Below are 27,286 nucleotides of genomic sequence, written 5' to 3'. Positions count from 1 at the left end.
TCAGCTCAGGTGGATTCCTTAGGGGCTTCTCCAAACAAGCCATAGAGTAACAATATGCTGGGTTTATAATAGAATGTAGGAAGTTGTCCCCTCCACTATCCAGAGGGGGTGTTAAAAACATGGAATAACCACCTCCAAGTCCATGTAGGTACCAGGGAATCATGAAAACAACTAGATTCAATGATTTATTGAGAGAAGAAAAATGAGTTTTGCAATGCAGGGCAACTGAGATCACCCTTCCTTCAGTTTTTCTTCTCAACTTCATTACTTTTATCCTGCCCAAAAGATTTGTCAAACTGTTGCTTTAAGGACAGTGTAGAAGTTTCAAGTAGTTCGTTCTTTTCTTTTTCCTTTTCTTTTCTTTCTTTCTCTTTCTTTCTTTCTTTCTTTCTTTCTTTCTTTCTTTCTTTCTTCTTTCTTTCTTTCTTTTCCTTTCTTTCTTTCTTTCTTTCTCCCTCTCTCTCTCCCTCCCTCTCTCTCTCTTTCTCCCTCCCTCTCTCTCTCTCTCTCACTTTCTCTCTCTTTCTTCCATTCCCTGTCTTCCTCCCTCCCTCTTTCCTTTCTCTCCCTTCTCTTTCTTTCTCCCTCCCTTTCCTCCTTCCTTCTCTCCCCTCTTTCTCTCTCCCTCTACTCTCTTCCTTCCTTCCTTTTTTTCCCTTATGTAACACTTTATTTGGTTCAATGCCGAATTTAAGTCTACAAAGCTCTTTTGTAACTTTGTCATCTCTATCCTAGATTCTGTCATCTTTAGACTGACTGCAGCCATGCCTTCCTAACTGGGGTCTCCTCTTGTTCCTTCTTGCCCGCTCTAGTCGATCCTGTATATTCTAGAAGAAATGGAAATATGATTATGCTAGTCCTTGCTTTTTAAAGTCTTTTAATGGCTCATCAAGGCCTTTATGATAACACCCAAGTCTTAAGATCTGCAAGAGCCCTCTGGAAAAGTGTCCTCTCCTTTGAAATTCTTATACTCACATTACATTCCTTTTGTGATTTTCAACCAGACACCTTCTTGGGAAGCATATTAAAAGGTCTCCAGTCTGGATACATTCATTCAGTCCCCATTCCCCATAAGCAGCATCAGGCTTGTTCTCAGTATTTTGGCTGAGCATGACTGCCCATGTCAGGGGACGTTCAGCTGCCTGGTTGCAAAAACAGTACACTCTCAGAGAGTATGTCATGCCTCATACACATTGTGTCTCAGAAACACTCAGCGAAGAGGGTCAGAACAGGTGCAGAGGTTTACTTGTTTGTTTTTCATTGAAATCAGATACTGGGACAAAAATGTTCCAGGGATGTGTGAAGAGTAAGTTTTGACAATGTGGCACTCTATTTCCACTCGTGCCAATGAGGTATGCAGAAGCCTGGATACCCCACAGCTGAATCTTACATGAGTTATACTGGATATCCTTCTGTCCCCTCTTGGTGACTAGCTCTTTTCCGTTTCAAGGTCTCTGCATATATGCTGTCTGCATGGAATGCACACTACGCTGGCTTTCCTCCCTGTCCTCTTTGTCTAGATAAATGCCACTCATCATCCAAAGATCTGGATGAGTGTCTTATTGTAGCTACTCCCTTCCCACTCTAACCTGCAAAGAGGGTCAACATGAGTGGGGACATCATCCCAATTTTTAAGCTCAGAGTCCTGGGGTGTGACATTCACTTTGAGAATGCATAGCGCATAGCCAGATATTCAAAATGGAAGAAGAGCCTATATTACTGACTGAAATCAAACTTGGGGTGTTTTTAAGTCAAAGACAACAGTTTAACCAGCACCACTCTCACTTTGGCCCAGGTCTATCACAAGCCTCTCTGATTTAAGGGAAACCCTGCCTACAACCGTTTTGTGTTTCTCTGGAAATGGAAATGGGGTCCCACCAAGGCCCACCTCACCAAGGATCACCTTACCCAGCCCCTGGAAGGGTTAAAGGTCATGTTGCACCCATAGCTGGACTCTGCTTATTATGTGAGAGAGATTCTTCTGGGGAATCTCACTGGGGAGAGAAACTTGGGTTTTACTCCCATGGGGTAGGAGAAGAAAACAGAATAGGAAATTTTTCTTTGAGGGAACCCAATTTTTACCAGAGGGAGAATATAGACTAAAGGTTATACTCACAATAGTATTTTATTGATTACTTACTTTTCTTTGTTTGAAAAAGGACTATGTTGTTACTTGAAATATTTTTATTTAGTTGATAATATAGTTGACAAAATCTATGATATTATGAGCATGTATTTCAGTCAAAATAAAATTAATGATAAAGGGGATAAGCCAAAACTGGAAAGAGATCATAAGAATGATTAGGAGAATCGTTATGGACTAAATCTTTAAAACATTAATTAACTCATTTGGTAAGTATCTAATATATTTCATTCAACTAGAAGTCATTCAGTAATTATCTATTGATAAGTATCCATTAAATCTCAGGCATTGTGCTGCTTATTTGATTATTAGAATGCATATACATTTCCCTTAAAGCATCCTAAATAATAAAGTTCTCTAGTATTTTAAATTTTCTATGTACCAAGAAGTAGTCAGTGTATAGAAACAGGTTCCATACAAGGAGTCAGCCAACTTGGGTTCTGGTCTTTGAACTGTGTGATTCTGTGTTGGCAAATAACACAGCCTCTCCATCATCTATAGAGTGGAGATACAATAAGAAAAATGTCTCTGCCCTATTTCTCTGGCAGAGTTACTGTGGACACCATTGAGATAATCTACCAAAATGAATTTTGGAAGCCACCTCGCATCATAACACATGAAGGAGTTAGAATGAGTTTTAGTGACTCCTGTACTGTTTTCGGCAGGCCCGCAAGTACATCATGGACTCCATGGGAGAACGCTACGCAGAAGGAGTTATCCTGGACTTGGAAAAGACGTGGGAGGAATCTGATCCACGGACACCACTCATCTGTCTCCTGTCTATGGGCTCAGATCCCACAGATTCCATCATTGCCTTGGGGAAGAGATTAAAAATAGAAACCCGTTATGTGTCCATGGGCCAGGGCCAGGAGGTCCATGCGCGCAAGCTCTTACAGCAGACCATGGCGAATGTGAGGCCAAATGTCTACTTTTAGGTTATGTTGTTATTACAGGTTATAGAATAGCAATGCAGAAAAGAACTTATGAATCATTAAGAGTTTAAATTTACGGGCTTTTTGCTGTTCACTAAACAGGGAAAAGTTTAATACCTATTAGAAAATTTTCATGGAAAATAGACACAGTTTTTTTCTGCTGAGCCTTGACTTACAGAAAACTTAACAAGAGCGTCTTATTTCCCAACCAGTTTGCATAATGTTAAGCCCCACTCTAGATCCCAAACCCTCAGGGGGGTCTACAGCCCCACCCCCTCTGTCATATACCCCAGCTCCTCTGCCATGATTCCAGCGCTGCTCTTGGAATCCCCAACACTCCAGAATCCACCACACCATGTCTTTCTTGAGTTCCAGAATATATAATCTGTGCTCTGAAGTCCTTCAGGCTTGGCCCAGATCCCAGAGGCTAGGAATCTGCCATTACCCTGTGGTGGTACCAGAGGTTTTAGGAAACCTGGCTTATGGCCTTCTAGGCTTGGGCTCCTAGCCCTCTGTGGCTTGCAAATTCTGTGGCATGCAGAACATGCCGTGCTCAGGCCTCACCTGGGGGCCATCAATTGCTGGAAACCACATGGTAGTCTTGCTAATGGAATAGTCAAGTCCAGACGTGGGGCACTTCCAGAGACTTAAATTAACTGAATGCACAAGGTCTTCCATTTCATCTCTAGAATTCCATCTCTGGGACAGGGCACTCATGTGTTTACTCTGGTCTAGCCCTCTCTGGAGTGTCCAGCTCTGTCTGGAGGATCCCTTCACCCTTATTTCCCTCTTCCTCCACACTTTGGCCAAGCAAGGAGGGCAGAACGACTTGGTTTCTCATTCTTACTGGAGAACATGCAGTCTTGGTCTAGATGCCTTTCTGGCTTTTTAAAAATCAGACCCTACTCCTCCTTCCCTGAGTTTGAGCTCCCCCCCCCATATCTCAGAACTCTGTGCCCTCCAGGGAATCCCCCTGCTGAGGACAGAACTGGCTGTCTTTATACCACCCCTCACCTCCAACCACTAGGCCCACCATGAAACCACTGGATTCTAGGTCCTGGCCACTGAATCCAGAACCTCACTATTGTGCTGCCTCCTGGTCTCTTTCCTCTGGTCTAGAACTGAGCCCACTGGGTTCTAGAACCTCTGTATTTACCTTGTGGCTCTTTTATCCCCAAATTATGCCCCATCCCCTGCTTTGGTAAAGGTTGGGGGGGACTCACATGTGTGTGTGCCTTGTCTGAGCACTTGATATGCAACTGGGAAGGCAGCAGGGGTGGACTGAAGTGTGTCCAGAGATGAAAACATGCATCTATACTTAAGAACGCCAGGTCTGGAAGGGGTACCTAGGTGGCTCAGTTGATTAAGCATCCGACTCTTCATTTCAGCTCAGGTCATGATCTCAGGGTCCTGGGATTGAGCCCTGTGTTGGGCTCTGTGGAGTCTGCTTGGATTCTCAATCCCCTTTTCCTCTGCTCTTCCTCCCGCTCATTCTCTCTCCCTCTCTCTCTCTCTCTCTCTCTCTCTCCCTCCCTCCCTCCCTCCCTCCTTCTCTAAAATAAAGAAATAAAATCTTAAAAAGAATGACAGTTCTGGTCTGACCTGAGGGCTTAGTGAACTTCCACCCTGGCCTCTCCCTCCTCTTGGCCTCCTCCCTTTTCTCCCCTCCCTCCTTTTCACTTCCTCTGTTCCTCCCTCTATACTATACTATTACTGTGCTTAGAACAAAAACACCAACAATAACAGAACACCTATTTAACTCTAATTTAAAATAAAAAAGTATTTAATGATTGTTTCAGGCAACTAAATTAGAGTATAAATGGAATAATTTTAGCCTTTAGTTTATTCATGTTTCCTGTTTAGTAGTTTACTAAATCAAGTAAAAGAAAAAAAAAGTCTTATTATTAGCATGCTTATAACTTGTCAGAGATACTGTTTTTAAAAGTTTTGTAGGAAAGATTGGAGGCAAGGCACCTGGCTGGCTCAGTCAGTAGAGCCCACAACTCTTGATCTTGGGGTTATAGGTTCAAGCCCCATGTTAGATGTAGAGAGTACTTAAAAAGTAAAATCTTAATAAAAGAAAAAAAGGAAGAGGCAGTATGACAGAATGAACCAACTACCCAAGAATAGCAATCTGGAAGAACACAAAACATTTAATATAGAATATGGTAATCCCACAGAAATAGCCTTGGCTAGTGGATTCCAGGGGGAGGGTGGAAACAGCAAACTTCTCACCTCAGATTCCCCAGCATGCTCGGTGACGGAGAGTGGCTCTACCATTTTTGTGGTTGTCATGTTTAATATGTAATTTATTTTAAGCTGACAACAATGCCTATTGAATTTTTCGAGGGACAAAAAAATTCTTATGCAGCAGTGCTATATACTCCTCAAGAAAATAGAAGGGGGTATGTAGAATTTCACAGTGATCTGTTTAATGCTAAGATTTTAGATTTGGTGCTTGGTTTGTTTCTCGGAAAGAGAAATAACTCAGGCTGCACTTCTCAAATCTGAATGATCCAAAGTTACAGAGTCAAGAAAACAACTCGAGATTCTGATCTGGATATTATAGATCATTTTAGCAAAAATATTCTATAGATTAGATACTGAGTAAATTATTACAACATGATCTAAAGTATTGCCATGATCTAAAATTATTACAACATGATCTAAAATATTATAACATGATCTAAAATATTGCCTGTTGCTTTATACAAGGAACATTCTATGCTCATAAAATGTATTATAGAAAAAGTTGGGCTTATTATTTTCTAAGGTTCTTGTTCTTAGAGTGGGCAGATTCCCCAGAGAAGGTTCTCCCACTTTCTAGAGGGTATACATCCTGCTGCCAGCATTTTGGGAACTCCATGGGAGAAGGGAGGGAATAGGTCTCAAAATTGAGTAGGTAGCCTTTCTTTCACCTGTCTTCAGTGAGGTTCCTAGACCCTTAATGTGCTGATGTCCTCCAGTGCAGACCCTGTCCATTGTACCTTCTAAAGAAAATCAGCTTTCCCCTCTTTCTTTAGGAAAGGCAGGAACATGTTGGGGGCTGGGCGCTCGGTCTCTTGTGTGAGCCCATCTTCTCCCCCACTTCCACAGAAACATCTCACGACCTGTTCTTGCGTGTTTGGAGTTATGTGTCATAAATCAGGTTACTTTTCAACTTTCCTTGAATGCCAGTTGAGGATTTAGCTTTCTTGAGTCTGTTTTAAATGTTACTGATATTGTCTTCGCCCTCTCTGTCCTTGTTCTTAAGAGTTCATGCCTTTAAAAATGTCCCTTCTTTTTGCTTCTCGTGGAACGTGGGAGGAAGCTGAAGTAAATGGATTTTTCACTCAACCATCTGTACGTGGTAGTGATGTTATCTCTTTTGAGGCCACTCTGGTTATTTTCATGACTCCTACCGTATATTATCATTTGGCATGCTAGTATGCCATGGGACAAATGCGTGGAACAAGAAAAAAATACACTTATCTCAACTAAACGTTATTGTATCCATAGATTTGACCTGGATTAATTTAGTGGTTAGTGTGCTTCTCTGTTAAATTTTAATCACTTACTTTCTAAAGAATGTATTAATTTAAATCTCTGGGTGAAACACGAAATAGTCTCATCTCCATTTACTGTTGTTGACTTAGGGCGGATGGGCTCTTCTACAGAACTGCCATCTGGGGCTCGATTTCATGGATGAGCTAATGGACATAATTATAGAAACCGAGACTGTACATGATGCTTTCCGCCTCTGGATGACCACCGAAGTTCATAAGCACTTTCCCATTACACTCCTTCAGATGGCCATTAAATTTGCCAATGAGCCTCCACAGGGCCTCCGGGCAGGATTGAAAAGAACATATGGCGGTGAGTCGAGGAATACTTCCAAGTTTATGGGACTTTCTATACTTAAATTTGTTGTCTTAAAGAAACTGTAAAAACAATGAGATAAGAGGGAACTATAGCAAATTGTACTATTATTTAACATGATGGGGAGACGATGGCACCTTGTCGTGTCCACATGGAGTGTGCTCTGGTGGCCTTCAGGCATCAGAGCTCACCATTATCCACCTTGAATTTTTCCCGTTTTCCCCATATTGCTCTGCTTTGGCCTGTGCTGTTCTCCAGCTAGACACCTGCCTTTTTATGTTAACATAATTTTGTCATTTATGGTCTTCATGCTCCATACCTAAAGTTGGCCAAGAGGAGAGGCTGAATTCAAGTTATGACCTGCCTCCATTTCAGGAAGCCATCGGAACAATCTAGTTTTTATTGAGTTGCTAACAAGGCTCAGATTCTTGTCAGGCTACGAGGTAATATGGGGATAAAATAGGTGTGGAAGGATGAGGACAGTAAAAAAATTCTAAATAAAAAATATGCAATTTTATATGTAATATAATACATACACATATATAATAATTATAATTATTATTTGGGAAATATACTCAGCTTGTGGTGACTTCTATACACACTGTTTTAATTAATATTAAATTGTTAGTAGTATATACAGAAGCCCATTGAACCTGAGTACATGCTCCAAATAATAATAATAACAATAATTAGTAGTAGTAGTAGTTTTAGCAGTGGCATTTATAATACTAGTATTATATTAAATGATATATTATTAAATTATTAGATATTAAATACTAATAATACTGTTGGTATTTAAAATACTAGTATTTTAGTAATAGTATTCATTTTACTGCCGTCCTTCTTCCATCTCTAGGTTATCCCCACTGTATCTTGTCAGACTGGCAGGAACTTGACCCATGTTAGCCAGTCCCTCAACCACCTCCCCCAATATCTTTGCTTTTCAGAGAGAAACACCCCCTAGACACCCAAAAGTTAAAGTATAATTGTCATACAAATGTGATAAAAATAATTCAAGATAAGTGAATTTTGCTACCAGAAATTTACAAAAATACTTAATAACTTGTAAGTGTAATAAAAAATAAAGGTGTGTGAGTGACGATACAGGTTTTCACCCCACCGACCACGACAGGTGTGAGCCAGGACCTGCTGGACGTGAGCACTGCAGCCCAGTGGAAACCCATGCTCTATGCTGTGGCTTTCCTGCACTCCACAGTCCAGGAGAGGAGGAAGTTCGGTCCTCTGGGGTGGAACATCCCCTACGAATTTAATCAGGCCGACTTCAATGCCACCGTGCAGTTCATCCAAAACCACTTAGATGACATGGATGTCAAAAAGGTACTGTGTGTGCGCCGCCTCGCGCTGCCGTGGCTGTGGGCGCGGGTCCTCAAGCTCACGCAGTACCTGCCCAGCTTGGGGATCGATCCTGTGACAGTGATGATTTTCTGTGCTCGCAAAGTCCTATCTTTAAGTCACGGCAACTGGGCCACACTTGCCTCTGGATTTTGGATGAAAAAATGAGCCAATTTTGATTATCTTTTTATTTCTCAAAGCCAAGTTGAAATTACATGTAAGGCAAAAGGGTTGAATGGGAGGAGGAAAGGGTGAGAAAACTTGTTTTTTTTAAATCTTAAAAAATAGGCGTGCCTGGGTGGCCCAGTTGGTTAGCGTCTGCCTTCAGCTCAGATCGTGATCCCGAGGTCCTGGGATAGAGCCCCGCATCCAGCTTCCTGCTCAGCGGGGAGCCTGCTTCTCCCTCTTCTCCCCACGCTATTTCTGTCTCTCTCTCTCTCAAAGAAATAAATAAAATCTTAAAAAAATAAAATCTTAAAAAATGAAAATGAAAGTCTAGATCACTTTTAAAGCATGTGCTTTTTAAAGAGCTGCCTCACTATTCTCCAAAACTATCTTTTTTTGGGTTGAAATTAAAGTATGAAAGCATATGAATGCACCAAAGGAGTCTATTTCAAATCATGAGCAGGAACTTTGAGTAATCTTCAGGGTTTGTCTCTATCATTTTCTTCCTGCACTTTTAATATTACTGATGAAGAATGAATGAATGACACTGGTGACCACGAATCCACAGATGTTGCCTGGCGGGGAAAATCAGGATGAGCCAGTAGTCGTTCTACATAAGTCCTCTGTCAATGTCCGCAGGGCGTCTCCTGGACCACCATCCGCTACATGGTAGGAGAGATTCAGTACGGGGGCAGAGTCACTGATGACTACGATAAAAGGTTGCTGAACGCATTTGCTAAGGTCTGGTTCAGTGAAAATATGTTTGGATCAGATTTCAGCTTTTACCAAGGATATAATATTCCGAAATGCAACACTGTGGATAACTATCTTCAATATATCCAGGTTTGTCCACTTCAGAATTATATGCAGAGAGCAAATATCTACAGCCTATTGACCACTTTGACATTTATTTACACGGCAAACACTGCTTTTAAAATAAATTTTAATGTTGATACATACTCTCACTGTAAGTGCTTTCTTCATATGTTTATAGTCACCTAATGTTTAAAATGTTTCTATTTGTTCTGAGTGTGTGCTTTGTATGCATTCCCTCCCTCCCTTCTCTTTTATACCTCCATGAAGAATATTCTTTGGGGATATGACAGACTGGGCAGATTTTGAACTAGGGAAACTACATAAATCCGTGGGAACTCTGGAGACTTCAGCTACTTGTGATAATACGGTAAAGGCCACTTCTGGACTCATGCTGAGACTTCTGGTCCTTAATCCTGGCCAAACGGATAACATCTGAGTGTATTCAGGAACCCGCTTTGCATAGGAACCTCCTTCCTCAACCTGGGCGCCAGCGACATTGGGGGGGGGTTCTTCTTGGCGGTGGGGGGCTGTCCTTTGTAGAGTGGTTAGCAGCACCCCTGGCCTCTCCCCACTAGATGTCAGCAGCACCCCTCACCCCCATCCTGTTGTGACAACCAAAAATGTCTCCAGACATGCCAAATGTCCCCTGGGGGCAAAATCACCCCTGGCTGAGAAGTGCTGCTCTAAGAAGAAATAAAATTTTGACAGGAAATTTGGGGGAAAAGATCTGATTTGTGTTTAAAGGTAACTACATTTTCTGTCACTATACCTTGAATTCATTAGATTATTATTTAGAAATCTCTTTTAGAGCGCCTGGGTGGCTCAGTCAGTTAAGTATCTGCCTTCGGCTCAGGTCATGATCTCGGGGTCCTGGGATCGAGCCCCACGTTGGGGCTCCCTACTCATCGGGGAGTCTGCTTCTCCGTCTCCCGCTGCCACTCCCCCTGCTTGTGCTCTCTCTCTCTCTTGCTCTATCTCTTAAACAAATACATAAATAAAATCTTTTTTTTTTTTTTAAAGAAATCCCTTTTGCCTCTAGCTGAGATTTATCTGAGTGAACAGACTAAAGCCCAATGGCCCCAAAGGGCTAAATTTATCAGTACGTTTAGAGGTTCTGTGATATATGAATGTAATGAGTTTAGCATATATTACCACCTCTACACTTTTATTAATTCACATTAACAAATATATTTGTCTTAACTGTACTATATATGTCTTTAAATCATTAGCACTGAATACAAATTGCCTGCGAAGATATGAATTTAGATATGCCGGCACCTGCATTTATTTATATGTACCTCATTTCACAATGGACTTGAGGTTGTTCGTAAGAAGACATTATGTAAAAAGGAATAAAATAAGGGAGGAGATTGCAGGAAAAATCTGACACAATAATAGAGTTAGGATACAATTCACACATAGAAACAAATGTCAAATTTAGGTACACTTTTTTTTCTTTCAAATAGCAGTGTTCTTCGCCTGCTTGTGCTGCTTCTGAATGTCTCTTGCTGTCTGCTTTTCTCCCGGACGTGATCGCTCTCGATATTCCTCTTTTCCTCGTCTCCATCTTTCTTCCTGGGAGAGTACAGCTCCCACCTGCGGCCTTCTTTGGGCCATGATGGCTAATACTGTCATTTTCCGGCACCTTAAAAACATAGGAACCATTAGTTACACCACATTTGTTTAAATGATTGGTTCGAAATAGACCTTCAGAAAACAAAATACTAATCCATAGCTCCCTTTCTGTTTCACTTTTTCTAAAACAAGGCAGTATCTCTGTGATTAAATTTGCTTGACATTAAGGAACCATGAATTTATTATGTTTCTCTGTGTTCATCTTATTTCAAGCCAACTTTTGATTCTTTTCTGGAGAAATTATTGAGATTGCAGCCTGTCACAAATAAGACATATCATGTAAATACTTATCTTTTTTGGTGGTGGTGGGGATTATTTCATGTGATTTATTTATTTTAAAATATGAATATAGTTGACCCACAATGTTAACATGATTTATCTTAATAAAAACATTTGTTTCCTAAGACAGTATAATTCAGCATGTGCTTACATTAGCAATCTGGGCTAATTTGGGGTACTCTTATTCAGAGCTTGCCTACCTACGACAGCCCCGAGGTGTTCGGGCTGCACCCCAATGCTGACATTACCTACCAGAGCAAGCTGGCCAAGGACGTGCTGGACACTATCCTCAGCATCCAGCCCAAGGACAGCTCTGGTGGAGCGGATGAGACCCGGGAGGCTGTCGTGGCCCGGCTGGCTGATGATATGCTGGAAAAGCTGCCCCCGGACTACGGCCCATTTGAAGTGAGTTGATGACATTCTGACAGGATGCCAGCCGTGGATGTGTCTGTTCGGTTGTGGGGAGCGAGGAGTAAGGAAGGAAGGCAAAAAAATGATTTTTCAGAAATTAAAAAAACACTCAAAAACTCACTTCCTGAAGAACCAGAAAAAGAAGTTTTAAAATCTATAAATGTGAGCATTTTGGAATATAAACAATAAGGAACCCTAACAAGAATGTTTATAACTAGGTTCTGAGTGTGTACCGATGGGTTACAATTGCTTTTCTAGAACTTTCCTTTGAGGTACATCACATTGCCATTCGTTCAAAGGAAAGTAATGTATTTTTAGAGCAAAGCACCGATTATCTTAAAAAATATTTTGTAATTCAATGCACATCTTAAAATTCAGGCCGTCCTCATTTCAGAGAGTCTGTATTTATATCATTAACAGTGCAGCTTCACGTGTTTCGAAAATTGATTTGTCTTTTTAATATGTTAGTAACTTCTAAGCCAAATTTATGATTAGGAAAGTTAATTTTTTAGACAATTTAGCAAACATTAGTGGAACGATTTACCCTAAAAACATTTTAAAATCTTGGATAAAAGCACGAGTGACTGACTGACTTTCCATGTAGTCTTAGCAGATGCCCCAGACTAACTGGGTAACACTTTCTCACAGGACCCCCTGTTCCTTTATATGTTGCCCATTTTTTTTTAACCTGGTTTTTGAAACAGAAACCTGCAGCATTTTGTGCCTTTATCATCTTATTATTTTCCACAAAGCAGACCATTTTGATTGCTGGTACTGTAGACTGAACTCAAGGACCTATTACCAAGGGAGTAATTTCCCCTTGAGAAAACCGATCACTTGCTTGGAGAAAATCAATATCACTATCAGCTTTCATAAGCACCTCTCATTATAGTATCAGGAAAGAGGTCATTCATATCTCACGGTGGTTGAAATATTTTTGAAGCAATAAAAATGTCTAAAAATAGAATAGCAGTTACTTATATAAACGTGGTTAAGTAATGGGGTTTAGGAGAGTCCCCTTCCTTTGGCTGCCTTTGTCAGCGCTGCCTTAGGATAAAGCAACTCAACCCAGCAGGACAGCTGATCCATAGAAGACGCTCAATAAATACTTGTAGGATGGAAATGGTTGGGTAGGTGGGTGGGTGGGTTGGTAGGTGAACGGATGGATGCTTTGATGGAAAAAACAGGAAGCTTTTAGAACAGGAGTCTGGTCTTTTGCAGCAGCCAGCAGGGTTGTGTGTGTGTACATGTCTGTTTGTGCGTGTCTGGGTGTGTGCTTGCCAGCCTTAGACCGGCAGGTACGTGAACGTTCCCCGATGAGCGCAGTTGCTGTTCGGAAGGCTGGGTGGTTATGGTCATGTGTTCATATTCTTCTGTGAATGAATGGCTGCCTTTCCTCTCCCACTTGGGATGCAGCATCAGCTGGTCCACTAACAGCTGTGTCCTTTTATATTTCTTCTTTGTTTTCTGGCAGTGAAAAAAAATTAAAAGCTTACCATTAGCGGAATTGTACAATCGGGGGCCTTTTCAGCAGCCCCAGGGTACCGGTTACATACATATTAGTAGCTGTCACATTTTTGACTTGTGCTGAATGTCTCCGTGGCAGGTGAAAGAGAGGCTACAGAAGATGGGGCCGTTCCAGCCGATGAACATTTTCCTCAGGCAGGAGATAGACAGAATGCAGAGGCTACTCACTCTGGTCCGCAGCACCCTGACCGAGCTAAAACTTGCTATTGATGGCACCACCATCATGAGCGAAGATCTAGGAGACGCGCTGAATTGCATGTTTGATGCCAGAATCCCTGCTCGGTGGAAGAAAGTATGTTTAAGTCCGCTCCTACTCTACTTTATGATGTTATTGTTGTAAAGAGTTGGGATGGGCAAGTGGAAAGCAGGGGAGCATAACTTACTTAAAAGGGTTCTTTTGTTTAGGGACTAATCCCCTTGCAGGCCTGTAGTTTTAGCTTTTAGAGAGGGAAGGAGACTAGCATCTTCCACACATCAGGCGCTCTAGTAGGCCTTTTACATGCATTATTTCATGAAAACGTTTGCATTTTATGGCCTTCATTTTGCAGGTGAGGAACTTGAGATTGGGAGACACTAAGTCTTTTCCCAGATCACACACCTCAGAAGTCCAAGGATCAGAATTTAAAAACAAGCTCTTGAACTTCAAAACCCATGCTGTTAGTTTTATAGAGGGATGTGTTCCTACACCACACACACACACACACACACACACACACAGAGCAAAAGTCACACCAACGAAAAACATTTTTCATTGCTGTGTCTGTAGATACACGAGTATGTATATCTCCAGGTAACAAGATAATGATTTAACAGTATGCTTACTGATCACGCACTGGTCCTTGTGCACTTCTGACAGATGCTTGTCTACTTGGAGAGGTCAAAGGAGTACCAGAGTATCTTTGTCCAGCAGTTCGTGTGTTGTGGGGGGTGGTGAAGATCTGGGGGTATGGCAGGAGCACTGGGGAGGCCAGAAGCCTGGGCCAGGTGGGGGAATGTACAGGGAGGGCAGCCTCTGGAGATGGGATTGGGTCATGCGGTGACTGGAGTCTTGGCCTTTTGGAGGCTAGTCAGGTAAATGGGAAGGTGAGACAGAATAGGGTTAGAACTGACAGCCTCCTGGAAGAGACTCCTTGAGTACTGAGACTCTGGGGCTTTAGAAACCCAGATCAGCTTTGATCAAACTCTATCCTCTCCTCACCTTCAATGAATTCATTCCCAAGGCCAGAGAGTTTTCTGTGTGGACTGACTTTCCTTGTTGCCAGTGACAGAGGGAGAACCTGCCTGGTCACTAGTCACTAGCCGTTGCGGGTTCATTCCCCACCAAACGAGCTCACCCAGCTTGGTCAGCTCCTGGAAGGCTCTGGAACAGGGATCCTTGCCAGGAGGGACCCTCGCATTGAGGGTTCCTTGTGCCCTCAGATCAAATGCAGTATAAACACATCTCTTTCAGTTAATACATCTATAGAGATAGGATAGAATGAGTTACGTGATTTTAAAATTATGATTTTTTTACAGGTTTTTATTCTACTCAACTTATTGTCAGTCTTTAGAATCTCATTGTGTAGAGGCAAATTAATTCTTAAGAATTTGAAATTCAAGCAGTATATCTACACAGGTTGATCACTACAGTTATTCATACATAAAGTATTCCAATTACAGTAAAATGATAGAAAATATGATTTGGAGATACGTACCAGTAGAGTTTCTGCTGACACTAATGACATATCTATGCCAATTGTAATAACAGAAGTTCCACGTGTGAATTCAGGCAGCATATTATGGGCAATGAATGCGATTAATTTGTTGGTGGCAAGGGACCTGTGTTTCCATTTCTGCTCCTTCATCAGAGGAAATAAAAGTTCATTCTCAGGGACAAGAACTTCAGAAAATAACTGTTGTTTGCCTCATTAAAAATGAGAAGTGGAGAAAGGCTTCTATGATTTATCATCCACAGCATGTATTTTAAAGAGACCATGAACACATTTAGGTAAATAGAAACCCTGTTTTATGGTGTAGCTATTAAAAATGTAACCTAAGGGGGAAAAAATGTAACCTAAGGAAACATAGTTGAGACCTATTAAATTTAATTCAATTAGCTGTTTTAATTGCTTTATAGCAGAATTGGCAGTGAACATATTTGTACTTGAACAGCATCCTGAGTGCTAGATTGTTCTGGATTTCACGTGACGATTAGCTGATTCTGTTGTATCTTAATATCAGGAGGAGGAAGAATAATCTGAAAACTTAAATGTCAGAACCCAAGGGAAATTCATGTCTTAGGGACTTTTAAATTCTAAAAGTGAATTTGGTATTTCATAATTTTTTTTCTGTGCACGTAGCTAGTTACACAGCAGAATTAAGCCTGTATGAATTAATTATTTCAATGTATGTATTTCAGGCATCATGGGTTTCTAGTACGTTGGGCTTCTGGTTTACTGAACTTCTAGAAAGAAACTGCCAGTTTACCTCTTGGGTTTTCAATGGCCGACCCTGCTGCTTCTGGATGACAGGCTTTTTTAACCCCCAAGGATTTTTAACTGCAATGCGCCAGGTAATAGTTCTGACTTACACCTGCTGTGTTATCATGATTTTCTTCTACAAGGTTTCCTTCTGTCAGTATCGTTTTAAGACTATTAACGAGACAGAGAATGGCTGTCCCTTTTTGGAACCGGCAGTTACATTGTCCTGAAAGTAAACCCAACAACTTGTTCTTAGGCTGCTAGCTTGAATTTCAAAGTATTTATTTGTTATCTTTACATTTGTATGATTTGATATTTCTTTGTAAAGTACAGTGGTTAAATTAGGACAGTGGTTAAACTAGGACATTATTGTTTGTGAGAGAATCTTTTTAACTCTTAAAGTACAATTCTACTTCCTCTGAATTAGGGTAATTGGGGGTTACACTTTCATCACTGTTATACTCTTTATGTTAAAATAAACCTCTAATCACTTCCTTCGTCCTCTGCTCTTGTTCTTGTCCTGAGTAGGAAATAACTCGGGCCAACAAAGGCTGGGCCTTGGACAATATGGTGCTTTGCAACGAAGTCACCAAGTGGATGAAGGATGACATTTCTGCCCCTCCCACCGAGGGTGTCTACGTCTATGGCTTGTATCTTGAAGGTGCTGGTTGGGACAAGAGGAACATGAAGCTCATCGAATCCAAACCAAAAGTGCTCTTTGAGTTGATGCCTGTCATAAGGATTTATGCAGAAAACAACAGTAAGTTGTCTTGCGCATTCAGGGACGGTTGGCATTATCAGATTGGATAATGTTATAAACACAAATCTCATTATTTTTGTTATCATGTCATGAGGATTTTACTATTTTATCAGCATTCACTTTCACACCCCTGTTTAATGAGTGCCTATTGACTGCTAGGCACTGTTTTGAGTGTTAAGGGGGAGGCCATGGTTCTAGATCATTCTTGCCTATCTACTAAAGCGGGTAAAATATATATGGATACTCATTAAATGTTAACTGTTGAGATAAGAAGCAGGTGTTTGGAATAGTTAAGAGATGGTGGGAAAGGAGGGGAGGTGGGAGTGGGAAGTGGTCAGGGGCTGGGTCTCAGGAGCAGAGCCTAGACAGGGCCTGGAGGGTTGGATAGGATGAGATGGGACAAATGGTGGAGGGGAGGCTTTCTAGGAACCCTGCACAGGGCCCACTGGACGTGCCGACTCTACCAGTTTGGAGTTTCAAGCCACGTTGTGAAAACCAGATGGAATTTGGGGCCATTTGGCTTAATCCAGTAGCTAATAGTAAAAAGCTGGATTCATATTTCAACCCTTGAACATAATAGCATGTCTATGACGCACACATTTTTCCATTTGACAAAGTTCTGTGTGACAAGTCTAAAAATACCTAAATGGGTTTCCACCACTGGCCTGATATGTTCTGGACGCTTTTGTTATTACATTTCACTCAGCTAATAACCCCTCAGCAATAACCACCTTTCAGTACATGTGGAACTTCCCTGTTCATCTCATTTTTTAAAAAATTACTTTATCTTTTTAATAAAAACCACATATACTTAAGGTGTACCACATGATGATTTGATGCACATACACATATATACATATATACGGCAAAATGATTGTTGGAAGCCGTACGCTCTGGAGGTGGCTGTGATAGTGGATCCCAAGGAAATACTGATATTGTGACAGAAACACAATAGATTTTTCTTTAAATAAGTAAGGAATAGACCATTTCTCTTTGAAAGACAGTTTCTAGGATCCCCATCTCTTAGATAAATATCACATTTGGGAACACAGGTCAAGGGAAGAGAGTTACAAACTATGAATATTTATTTTTTAAGCAAGTATTCGCTGGATGCCTGGTATATGCCAGCCACGATCTTAGGTGCAAAGGGCGCAAAGATAATGATGAACCAGATCAAGCCCATAAGGGATTCCCTCTAGTTAGGGAGACTGACAAGTAAATCAATAATTAAAATGGAACTTGATACATTTAAGATAGAGATACACTCAGGATGCCCAGGGGGCGCAGAAGGAATACATAACGATGCCTGTGAGGTTAGTGCAGATTGCTTTTGCGATGTGCTTTGACGCTAAGAATGAGTGTGAGAGGAGCTGGAGATAGACTTTTCTTGGCAGAGGGAAACAGCATTAGGTCACTCGGTCATTCAGTGAGTATCTGTCTTGTGTTGACCAACTGCCATGCTCTACTCTGGTGCTGGGGATGCAACAGTGAGAAAAGACCAGGCGGGATCCCCATTCTTAAGGAACCCAGTGTCAAGGAGGGAAGGGCAGCAAAAAGGCAACAAATACAGCTGATCCTTGTCACTCATGGATTCTTCACTTAGGAATTCACCTGTACTCAGTAATTTGTCTGTAACCCCAGAATCCACGTGTGCGGCGTGGTCATTTGCAGGCAGAAGAAGGCTGTGACATGCCTTATGGAGAAAATACGTGTTTAACACAAGCTTCACTGAAGCATGAGTTGAACTGCTATCAGTCCAATGTTCACGAATCAACAATATATATTAAAAAGGTGTTTTTAAACAAAAACACACCTACAATAAGGTTATGTATTGAGGGGTTGATGAAAATATTGGGACCAGAGGCTTGCAGGAAACCGGCCCTGTATTTCGAAACCCTTGGAACAATGGTTCTGTAGTTGCTAATTCAGTATTCCTAGAGATTTTGTGTATATAAGTCCCATGATAATGAGAACTGACTCTAAATGAACATACTGGTTTCAGATAGTTCTTTTCTGTGAAGGAAACACACATGTTATGCTAGGGAGCGGGTAGTTTAGGGATTCAGGGAGAGGATTGCTGAGGAGAGAACACTGAGCTGAGATCCAGGTGACAGAAGGCAGCTCTGCTAATATCCAGGAGCAAAGGTAAGGTGCAAAGGTGTATGTGTAGCAGTGGATATATGTGAGGAACAGAAAGATGGTGCATGAAGGGAGAGGAGTCTGTGAAGAGATATGGGCATCAGAAAAGAAACAGGAAGGTGGTCCACATACCTGAATCTGACAGGATAAATGTGTCTGGCTAAGCCTGGGCAAGCAAGGAGATTTATCGGTTCTCAGGGTGGTGTGAAGACCTGGGGCAGTGGTTATTTTATAGAAATAATCATTAAGGGTTCTTTTAACCAAAATAATATTTTAGGACTTTCGCTTCATTATATCATTGGGTCCAGTCAACACGTTGCAAAAACGTTTCCCTTATAAAGTAAAAGAGAAATTTTCCTCACATTCAGTTAGGTGTTACTTTTATATATCTTGTGACTAAACTGTAAAAATCCATTGCAACATGACTTTGAACATCTCAGCATGGTATTAATTAAATAATAATTTTATAATACTAGGCCGTTCTTTATTATTTAAGAACACATTTTTATAGAAGAGCTGTACTTACCCTGCTGGGAATTAGTCAGTGGTAATGCTCATTAGCGGGTTCAGGGAGAAAATAAAATAAGCAAAGGAAAAAGTGACTAATTTCAAAGCACTGAAAAAAAAGAAAAAAGAAAAACTTTCTTTCATTCATTCGTTCGTTTCAATAGCAGTTGGTGGAAACTTGTTTTGCCAAATAGCTTTGTTGTCAGAGAAGTGTTTTTTAGTGATGAAAAGCTAAAATTCCATTGCTCCATTGCTCTTTTCGCACTATAAATCTAATTTTCATTTAATTTTGATAACTGAATAGGGCTCTAATTGAGCTAAAGGCGTGTAGCATCATTAATGACCAAAGGACACTCCCCGAAGTACAGTGTTTTAAAGTTAAAATTCTTATAGTAAATTGTTTTTATGTTGACACAAAGGGTAACTTTTAGTTTAAATAATTCATCATTGAATTTTCCATATAAGACTGGTTTGTTTTTAGAAAGAATATATTCATTTTAACTTAAAAATTACATAATGCGTCCCCAAATGCTTAGGACATCATAAGAAAGTCACCCAAATTCACCATGAAATTCACCAGAAGGGCAAAGCCTCCCTCATCAGCTCTAGGTCCTCTGCTCTCAAAGGAAGTTGCAAAGAGGCAGACATAGGAAAGATATGTCTCCCTATAGATTACTACAGAGACAGGGTCACGCTTCCTCGTGAACTTCAGTGTGATGGCCAATGTGATGGGAAAATGGTGATTGGAAACTTTGAGGGAACAAAGCAAGACTTATATGTACCCGTGGGCACTCAATAGGGTGAGAAGGACCTCAGGGTCTCTGTAGCTAATGAGGAAACAATTGGTTCTAAGAATACCCTGTGACCCACCCTGATCCAAGGCTGTGCAGATGTGGGGCTGGGATGGGAACAGCCCAATGCCGCGACCAGGAGATGGAGGCCTCCTGACTCACAAGCCCCATGGAATTTAAGCCACCTTCAGTTTGTAAACCTGGGACTCATTTAAAATCATGGGGAACATGAATCTGGGAAATTTATTTAAGTAAAAAGATAAAGGTGTCTGTGTGTGCGTGGAGAGAGAGAAAGGAGAAATCTAACACATTTTGGGCATCTACTGCATTTCAAGAATTATGCTATGTCAGGGTCATTCACATATATTAATTTATTTAATCTTTGCAACAACTCGGTAAGATATATCATCCCTATTTTGCAGATGGGGAAATTAAGGTGTAAACATATGTGAAATTGGCCTATGATTTCCAGCTACCAAAGCTAGTATCAGAATGTGGGATGAATGCAAACGTCTGGGAATTCCTGTGGTTAGTGTTCTGTTTAAGACTATGCATTTAGGGAGTCTCTCTGTTGTCTGGGTTGAAGCTTCAAAATAAAGCCTAAATTAAAAATGAGGATAGCTTCTTTGCATTTTGAAGTCATGAGTTTATTTTTCTCAGGTACACGGTGAAGTAGACACAGACTATGCCCTGTAAGGATGAGAGCTCTCACTCCCTATGGCCTCCTTCTCTGCATGCTGCAGGCTAAAGGGCTAAAGGTGGTCACCTCCCCTGGCAGGTGGCGGGGGTGGGGGGGGGAAGGGCACACGGTCTCAGGTAAAAGACAGTGAGCCAGGAGCCAGGATATTTGAGTTGTACTTCTGGTTGAGTCACGTGGCTTTGGAGGAGTCTCAAATATGCTGCAAGTTGAAGTCAGACATCTAACAGTTATTTCCAGTTCATTTTCACATCCTCCTGCAAAGACCTAGAGGCACACACGCATATTACATTCTGACTATTGCTGAGATTAAGGGCATAGCATAGGCTCTTTGTCCATTATGGCCGGGTTTGATTCTTATCACCTACAGCTTTGTAACCTTGGACGAATAGTTCACCTTGTTATGTTCCAGTTTTCTCATCTGCAAAATGGATTTAATACTAGTACCCGTCCCATAGAGCTGTTAAGAGCATTACACTGACAGGTGTCTAGCACATAGTTCGCATACAAGAAATCATTTTGTTATTATTGCTAATATTAATATGTTAACTCACATGTTTGTTGAAGGATTAAAAGAAGTACATAAGCGTGCACTATTTAATCACTTAAATGTTATTTGCGAAGAGGAGTAAATAAAGGAATGATTTAAAGGCTGTCTAGGGAATCTCTCGGTAACTTGGTTGTTTTGGATATTGGAAGGAACATATGATATAATGATATACCAGCACTTGGATGAAAAATGTAGGCTAGAGAGGGAAGTGACATAGTTAGAAAATGAAACTCCCTCAAGGTGTTTTTATTAAAACCTTTCAGATCCTAAACCGTAGCCTCTCACCAAGTTAGACAGCCTCTTGTCTCTGCTCCTTCGGGGACCCTAAGGCTTTAAACATGTTTAGCTGATTTGCTTTCCCTACCTAGCCTGTTTATTTTTGTCTTCAAAATTATTTGTCTAACTAGGGCTAATGGTTTTGAATCATCTGTTGATGTGGTTGTTCAGCGTCTGTCAGCACTTTGACTATGAAATGACATTGTCAGTGGCGTCTACTCCTGCTGCGGGAGTTCGCTGCGTGCTGCGGTTCGGCATGGGCACCTTCCGTTTTGCAGCAATTACAAATGAATAAAATTGGATGAAGATATCAGAGAATTGTTTTTTACCTGCTTATTGAAGAGAATGCTATCCCCCCCCAAATTAGTCTTTTCTTTTGGGATTAAAATCCAGGGGGCGCCTGGGTAGCGCAGTCGTTGGGCGTCTGCCTTTGGCTCGGGGCGTGATCCTGGCGTTCCGGGATCGAGTCCCACATCGGGCTCCTCCGCTGGGAGCCTGCTTCTTCCTCTCCCACTCCCCTGCTGCGTTCTCTCTCGCTGGCTGTCTCTCTGTCACATAAATAAATAAAATCTTTAAAAAAAAAAAAATAAAATAAAATCCAAGTAGTCATCTCCTTCCCAAGGTGTAATTATTACAATTACATATATTTATTATTATATACATATTTAATTACATTTGCACCAAATGTGAGACTACAGTGGATTCCTTCAAGATTTATAATGTTAGTCAAATTTGCATCAAGAAGAACAATAGTTAACACTTATTATATATTTACGGATCCCAGGATTAAAGGATTTAATTAAATATCAGTCAGTTGTTAGTATTAACTATACTCCATGAATTGACTGCCATTCACTTACTTAATCAGAATTTTTTATATGTTTGCCTAATAATTATTACTAATGATATTCTCATGGTAATTTAAAAAAATAACACCTAGACTTAAAAATTAGGTGTTAAATTAATTTAGATTGGTTCTAATGATTAATTTCATGGGATTAAGCAAACGTAGTTTTAAAGCACTCTAAAGTATCTATAAGTTTGTTTTAGAACAGGGTTCCCTGACCTTGATATCATTGATATTTTTGGTCCAGATACCCTTTGTTGGGGGGGGGGGGCTGTCCTGTGCATTATAGCATGTTGGCAGCATGTCTGGCCCCTACCCACTAGATGCCAGTATTGGTCTCACAGTTGTGGAAACCAAAAATGTCTCCAGATATTTGCAAATGTCCCCCAAGAGTAAAATCATCCTTGGTTAAGAATCACTGCTTTAGAATATTTGCTTTATATTGAAACTTAATGTATAATATCATCATATTCAGGTATTTAATTTCTTCCAATAAAATTAATTGCAGTAGATGTATAAAAACACATGGCAAAGCAGGTAGAAGGTTTTATTGGGTCAAAAAATGAGATCTTAACTTCTGAGAGTGGCTGTCTTTTGGAATTTGTTAGAAAAAGATAAATTATTTTGGGAAATAAATTCATCAGTATGTGAACACTGCATGTAGAGAGTTGAGAGTTCCTGTTTCCATGTTTCAGTGTTCACACGCATGTGTCACACAAATTCAGCAAAGCAACGTTCTCCTCTTTGTTAAACCTGTTTTCCTCCGAATGTTTATGTGAGGGTGATGTACAATGTTGGCCTTCCAGAGGAGCACAAGGATGGGTGCAGACAGCACGTTTGTGCTGAAACAATTTAGGAAGAGAAGAGGAAATAATGTACTGCTTCCTGAGCCGGGTGCTAGGAGATGTGCAGGGAGACTATGCGGGCGGTGTAGATTGGACGAGAAGCTGAGGAAGCTAACGTTCCAAGCTGCTCAATGCAGAGGCTTCTTCCAAAGGCTAATTTAGAATTTGTAAATTTTTACTGTTTTTCTTAAAGCCCTGTGCCAACCTGCTCCCCCATTGTATAAGTAGAAGGACCCACAAGACCTGGATCTGTCCCTGATCGTGGGGTTTCCAAGGCTGGAGAGAAAGTGAACCTTTGGTTAGGGATGAATGCATTAGAAAGGGTCTTTGAAAGTTGGACATGCATAGGTTGACTTTCGTTGCATATGTAGTTTTGGAAACTCCGTGTATTCATCTACTCCAGAAAGGTAGATCGCATCTCAGGGAGCTGACCCGTGCCTTGGCTCTCTGCTTCCCAACCACTTCTCTTCCCCTGCACCCATGGGTAACCCACAGCCCCCGTGATTGCGAATGTAGTTAGACTGTGGCACTAGAGGGTTGAAGGCAGGATTTTGAAATCATAATCTTAATATAGTGAAATACTAGTGAGCCTTGGTGCTGGACATCTGATTAAAAGTGACGGGTGCCTTGTGCCAAAGGCAAGCTATGAGAGAAAAATGGAGAGGGTGTGCATGCACAAGATTTGGTGGGGAAGCAGAGAAAAAAGAAGGGTGGAGGGGGCATGTTGAATCGACAGGAGGTTCATGGTCATTTCATGTGGTTAGGGCTTATTGCCAAGGACATTGGACAAAGGACCAGCAGGATAAACCTGAAGATATCTGGGTGTTTTGTACAATCCCTAGAAACCTGCAGTTACATCTGCTTCACACCTAGGGACTGACTGACCTCAGGAAGAATGTCTCTCATTCTACCCAAACTTTGGAATGATCTTTTGAATGCACAAATTTGACTCTGCACGCTGTTTGGGCTGCTTAATTTTGAAATTCACCAAGGTTTTGTTTTGTTTTGTGGATTTTTTTTTGTAGCTTTAAGAGATCCCCAGTTTTATTCCTGCCCCATTTACAAGAAGCCAGTCCGAACAGACTTAAACTACATCGCCGCCGTGGACCTCAGAACAGCCCAGGTCCCTGAACACTGGGTGCTCCGTGGGGTTGCCCTTCTCTGTGATGTCAAGTAACATGGGGTGTGTCTCTACCCAAAACCTCAGAAGATGCAGGATCCGACTTACCCTAACCTTTATTTGCCTGTGAGTGCTGAACAATGTATAAATCACGTTGCACGCAGTTAATGAGCTATGCAGGTTTTCCCTACTCCTTAGTTGGACACTTAATTACTTTTAACCTACTTCATTCTAATGACCAATCCCTGTGTTTGTTGAAAAGTTATTTGGTGATTTAAAAGCAAAATTTACAACTTCCTAATGAAGTGTGGCCCACAAATCCACAGTAATGCATTTAGGTCTAAAGACCGAGGAGGTCAAGCAGACATTTCCTTAAAGGGATTATTCTTCTGCTAATGTGGTAATAGCCCTGTTCTCTAAGGTAACATGGCAGGGTTGTGCTGATTTTGCTTCCGTGGCCTTTTGCATTTAGGTCAGGTGAAGAGATTTGTTTTCAGGGCTCAAGCAGCCATTTGGGAAGACCTTTTAGAGAATGAAAGGAAATAGAAGAATGGGTTAAGGATGTGAGTAGATGAATAGACAATTCATGTAATCTTAGACAATAAACTTATAGAATGATGTTCAACCCCACTGATAATTAAGAATGAGATACTGATATTAGTTATAATAAAAAAAATTAAAGCTGAAAGTGAATTGTGGTGAGGTCTTTGTAAAAGTGATTTGCTTAGAGATTCCTAGAGCAATGGAAATCAACCCATCCTTTTTATAAAATAATTAAATATCCGAGCACAGAAAGAGCCAGAAAAATGTTCATATGCTTTGAGCCTTATCTTCTCTGCTAGAAATCTATACCAAGAAAACAACTGTAAAGGCTGAGGTAATTTATATATCAAAACGTATTTAATAACAGGAAACAGTGGGAGCAGCTACATGTTCAATCCTAAGTCTGTACTTAAGGAAGTTAGGGGATGTGAGGCAGACATGATAAACAGGATCAAAGCTTTCTTAGCATGGAAATGGTAAACGTGTACTATGAAGTGAAAGATATACCTCAGAAAATATTGGGTTGACTTGAAAGGCTGTCATGATTGGAAGAACTGGCAAAGAATAGAAGTCACATGGGGTGGGGGGATGCCACTTGGGCTTTTATTAATAAAGAAAATACTATCTGTGGAACTTTTCCCATATTTTTATTTTAAATCCTGGTTATAAATTATAAACTGCTTCATCTATAACTTATTGACTAGAAAACTTGGTCAGAATTAAATTAGAATGTGGTCTACAAATGTTTGCTTACCTTCACGTCTGCCTAACTTCATGTTTCTGGTGATAAAGTGTTTTATAGGGAGGAAGGCCTGCAAGGAGACAGGCGTGGGTGCCTCTCATTTTATGTTAATTATGGTCAGATCTAGGCCCGAGGGACTCGTATGACCCCACCTATCTTGGATGATACTCTTTTCATTTGAGTAACTTCTTTTGGTCTGAATTGATATATACCAGTTGATCGTGTGAATTATGGTAAAACAATCATTTTATTTTGAAGAACAAATAATGAAGATGTAGAAATGATGTGAATTAATAAAAAGCTGTGAATGAATGTCTGAATTATAACTGCTATTTCTTAGGCGGGGGCAAGTGCCATTGAGTATCCAGAAATAACCTTTCAAAACGAGGTTTCTTATCAAGTTACTTGAAAATGCATAATTTATCTAATTTTGTGAAATACCCTGTTGGTGTGTATGTACAAGTGTTTTGAGACCCAAAGTAGGAAAGGACACCCTGGAAACGCCTAGAAATTTTTAGGGACTAATTCAACAAGGAATGTTGCTGAAGTGAAGAGCCAATGAAGCCCCTTTCTGCTCCACCTCCTTCTCCCATCCTTTAGCTCCCACCCACTGAAAGGTCTCGGCTTCTACTGAATTGGGTGGGGGGGGGGCAAGAGAGGACCAACTCATTGACTCTTCTGGATGATGCAGAGTTGCCAACTGTTTGCATGAGGAGAAAATAACACCCAGTGTCCTGGGGCCATTGTAGAGTCTTTGTCATCAACTCAATATTGATTTGCTTGGAAAATTACTTCAGTGTGTCTGACTACTGTGTATCAGGAACAATGGTGGGAAAAAATGCTCACATTCCCTGAATTCAAGGACTTCGCGTAAGAGGACTAGACACAGAAAATGAGCGACTGTTCAGGTATGTAACTTCATATGTTCTCAGTGTATGAATGTGCAATATGACATATGTGTGAGGTACGTAGAAGGAGGTGTGAAGAGTGGGAGTTTAGTGCTATGAAGGAAAATGCCAGATGCTAGGGGTGGGAAGAGTGAGGGAGACCACAGCCATTCAGGTGTCACAGATTAGCAGGCAGAAGCCACACTACAGCGTCCCCATTTATTTTTAACCGAGGACACAAAACGTAACAGCAGCAAGGAGCTCCCCTGAGCCAAAGCAGCCGCTGTCTGGTTTTTCCGGGTTCCCTGGTTCTCCTGTGCAGTGGGCAGCTGTCGGTGACTCTCTCTATGCAAGTAAAGTCCTTCCAGAATTGAGACAAAAGAGAACACTTTGCCACAGTAGAACTGTCCTGTTAAGCAGGGTGCTTGCATCACCTTTCTACTTACTTCTCTTTTCTCTGATCTTCTCTCTGAGGGAACGTTGGCAAGCATCGGACCAATTCAGCATCAGCGAGGCCAGGTCCCCATCAGGGGACATGGCAAAGCCACAGCCCACATGTTCTTGAGCAACCTTTCTACCATGGATGCTCTTTCCCTACAGAGACCTGATTTGACTGGGCCCTGAGGAAGGGCAGCTCTGTACAGATGACATCTAAATTTAGATCCGAAGGACAAGGGAAAACATCTCAGACCCACCAGTACTGAGGAGTCTTCTCTTGCTCCCTAATGAGAGGAAGTGAGCACGGTAAGGGTGACAAGAAACCCAGCCTGGAGTGGCCCAGCCTGGAGTGGGAGGGATGAGGAGGGCTGCTTCCTAAATGGAATTTCAAACCTTGTTTGACTGCTGTCAGCTACAGAGTAGTGGCCCATGGAAATCATGTGTTTCTAAGTCACTGGAGTGAGAAGTACTTCTTAGTGTTAAATGCTATTTCTGATGGAAAAGTCTTGTAAAGAATTCGACAGTAGGAGACAGGATGAGGCAAATCACAAATGTTATAATAGTTA

General features: G+C 41.1%; 1 protein-coding gene across 1 annotated transcript in view; it reads left to right on the top strand.

The window, feature by feature from the left end:
* The window catches only part of DNAH5 (dynein axonemal heavy chain 5), a 253,231-nt gene extending 227,536 nt beyond the window's left edge, over positions 1-25,695 (top strand). Inside the window, exons 71-79 of the mRNA XM_057312162.1 lie at positions 2,809-3,054; positions 6,711-6,930; positions 8,066-8,271; positions 9,091-9,294; positions 11,371-11,586; positions 13,199-13,411; positions 15,518-15,670; positions 16,107-16,338; positions 24,016-25,695. Coding sequence (XP_057168145.1) covers positions 2,809-3,054; positions 6,711-6,930; positions 8,066-8,271; positions 9,091-9,294; positions 11,371-11,586; positions 13,199-13,411; positions 15,518-15,670; positions 16,107-16,338; positions 24,016-24,167 — 1,842 coding nt within the window. The 3' untranslated portion in view covers positions 24,168-25,695. The remainder of the gene's footprint in view (positions 1-2,808; positions 3,055-6,710; positions 6,931-8,065; positions 8,272-9,090; positions 9,295-11,370; positions 11,587-13,198; positions 13,412-15,517; positions 15,671-16,106; positions 16,339-24,015) is intronic.
* The last annotated feature ends 1,591 nt before the right edge of the window (positions 25,696-27,286 follow it).

The sequence above is a fragment of the Ursus arctos genome, unplaced genomic scaffold (genome assembly GCF_023065955.2).
Source record: "Ursus arctos isolate Adak ecotype North America unplaced genomic scaffold, UrsArc2.0 scaffold_15, whole genome shotgun sequence".
NCBI lineage: Eukaryota > Metazoa > Chordata > Mammalia > Carnivora > Ursidae > Ursus > Ursus arctos.
Note: the sequence above shows the minus strand (reverse complement) of the source record. Positions and strands in the feature narration are given on the sequence as shown.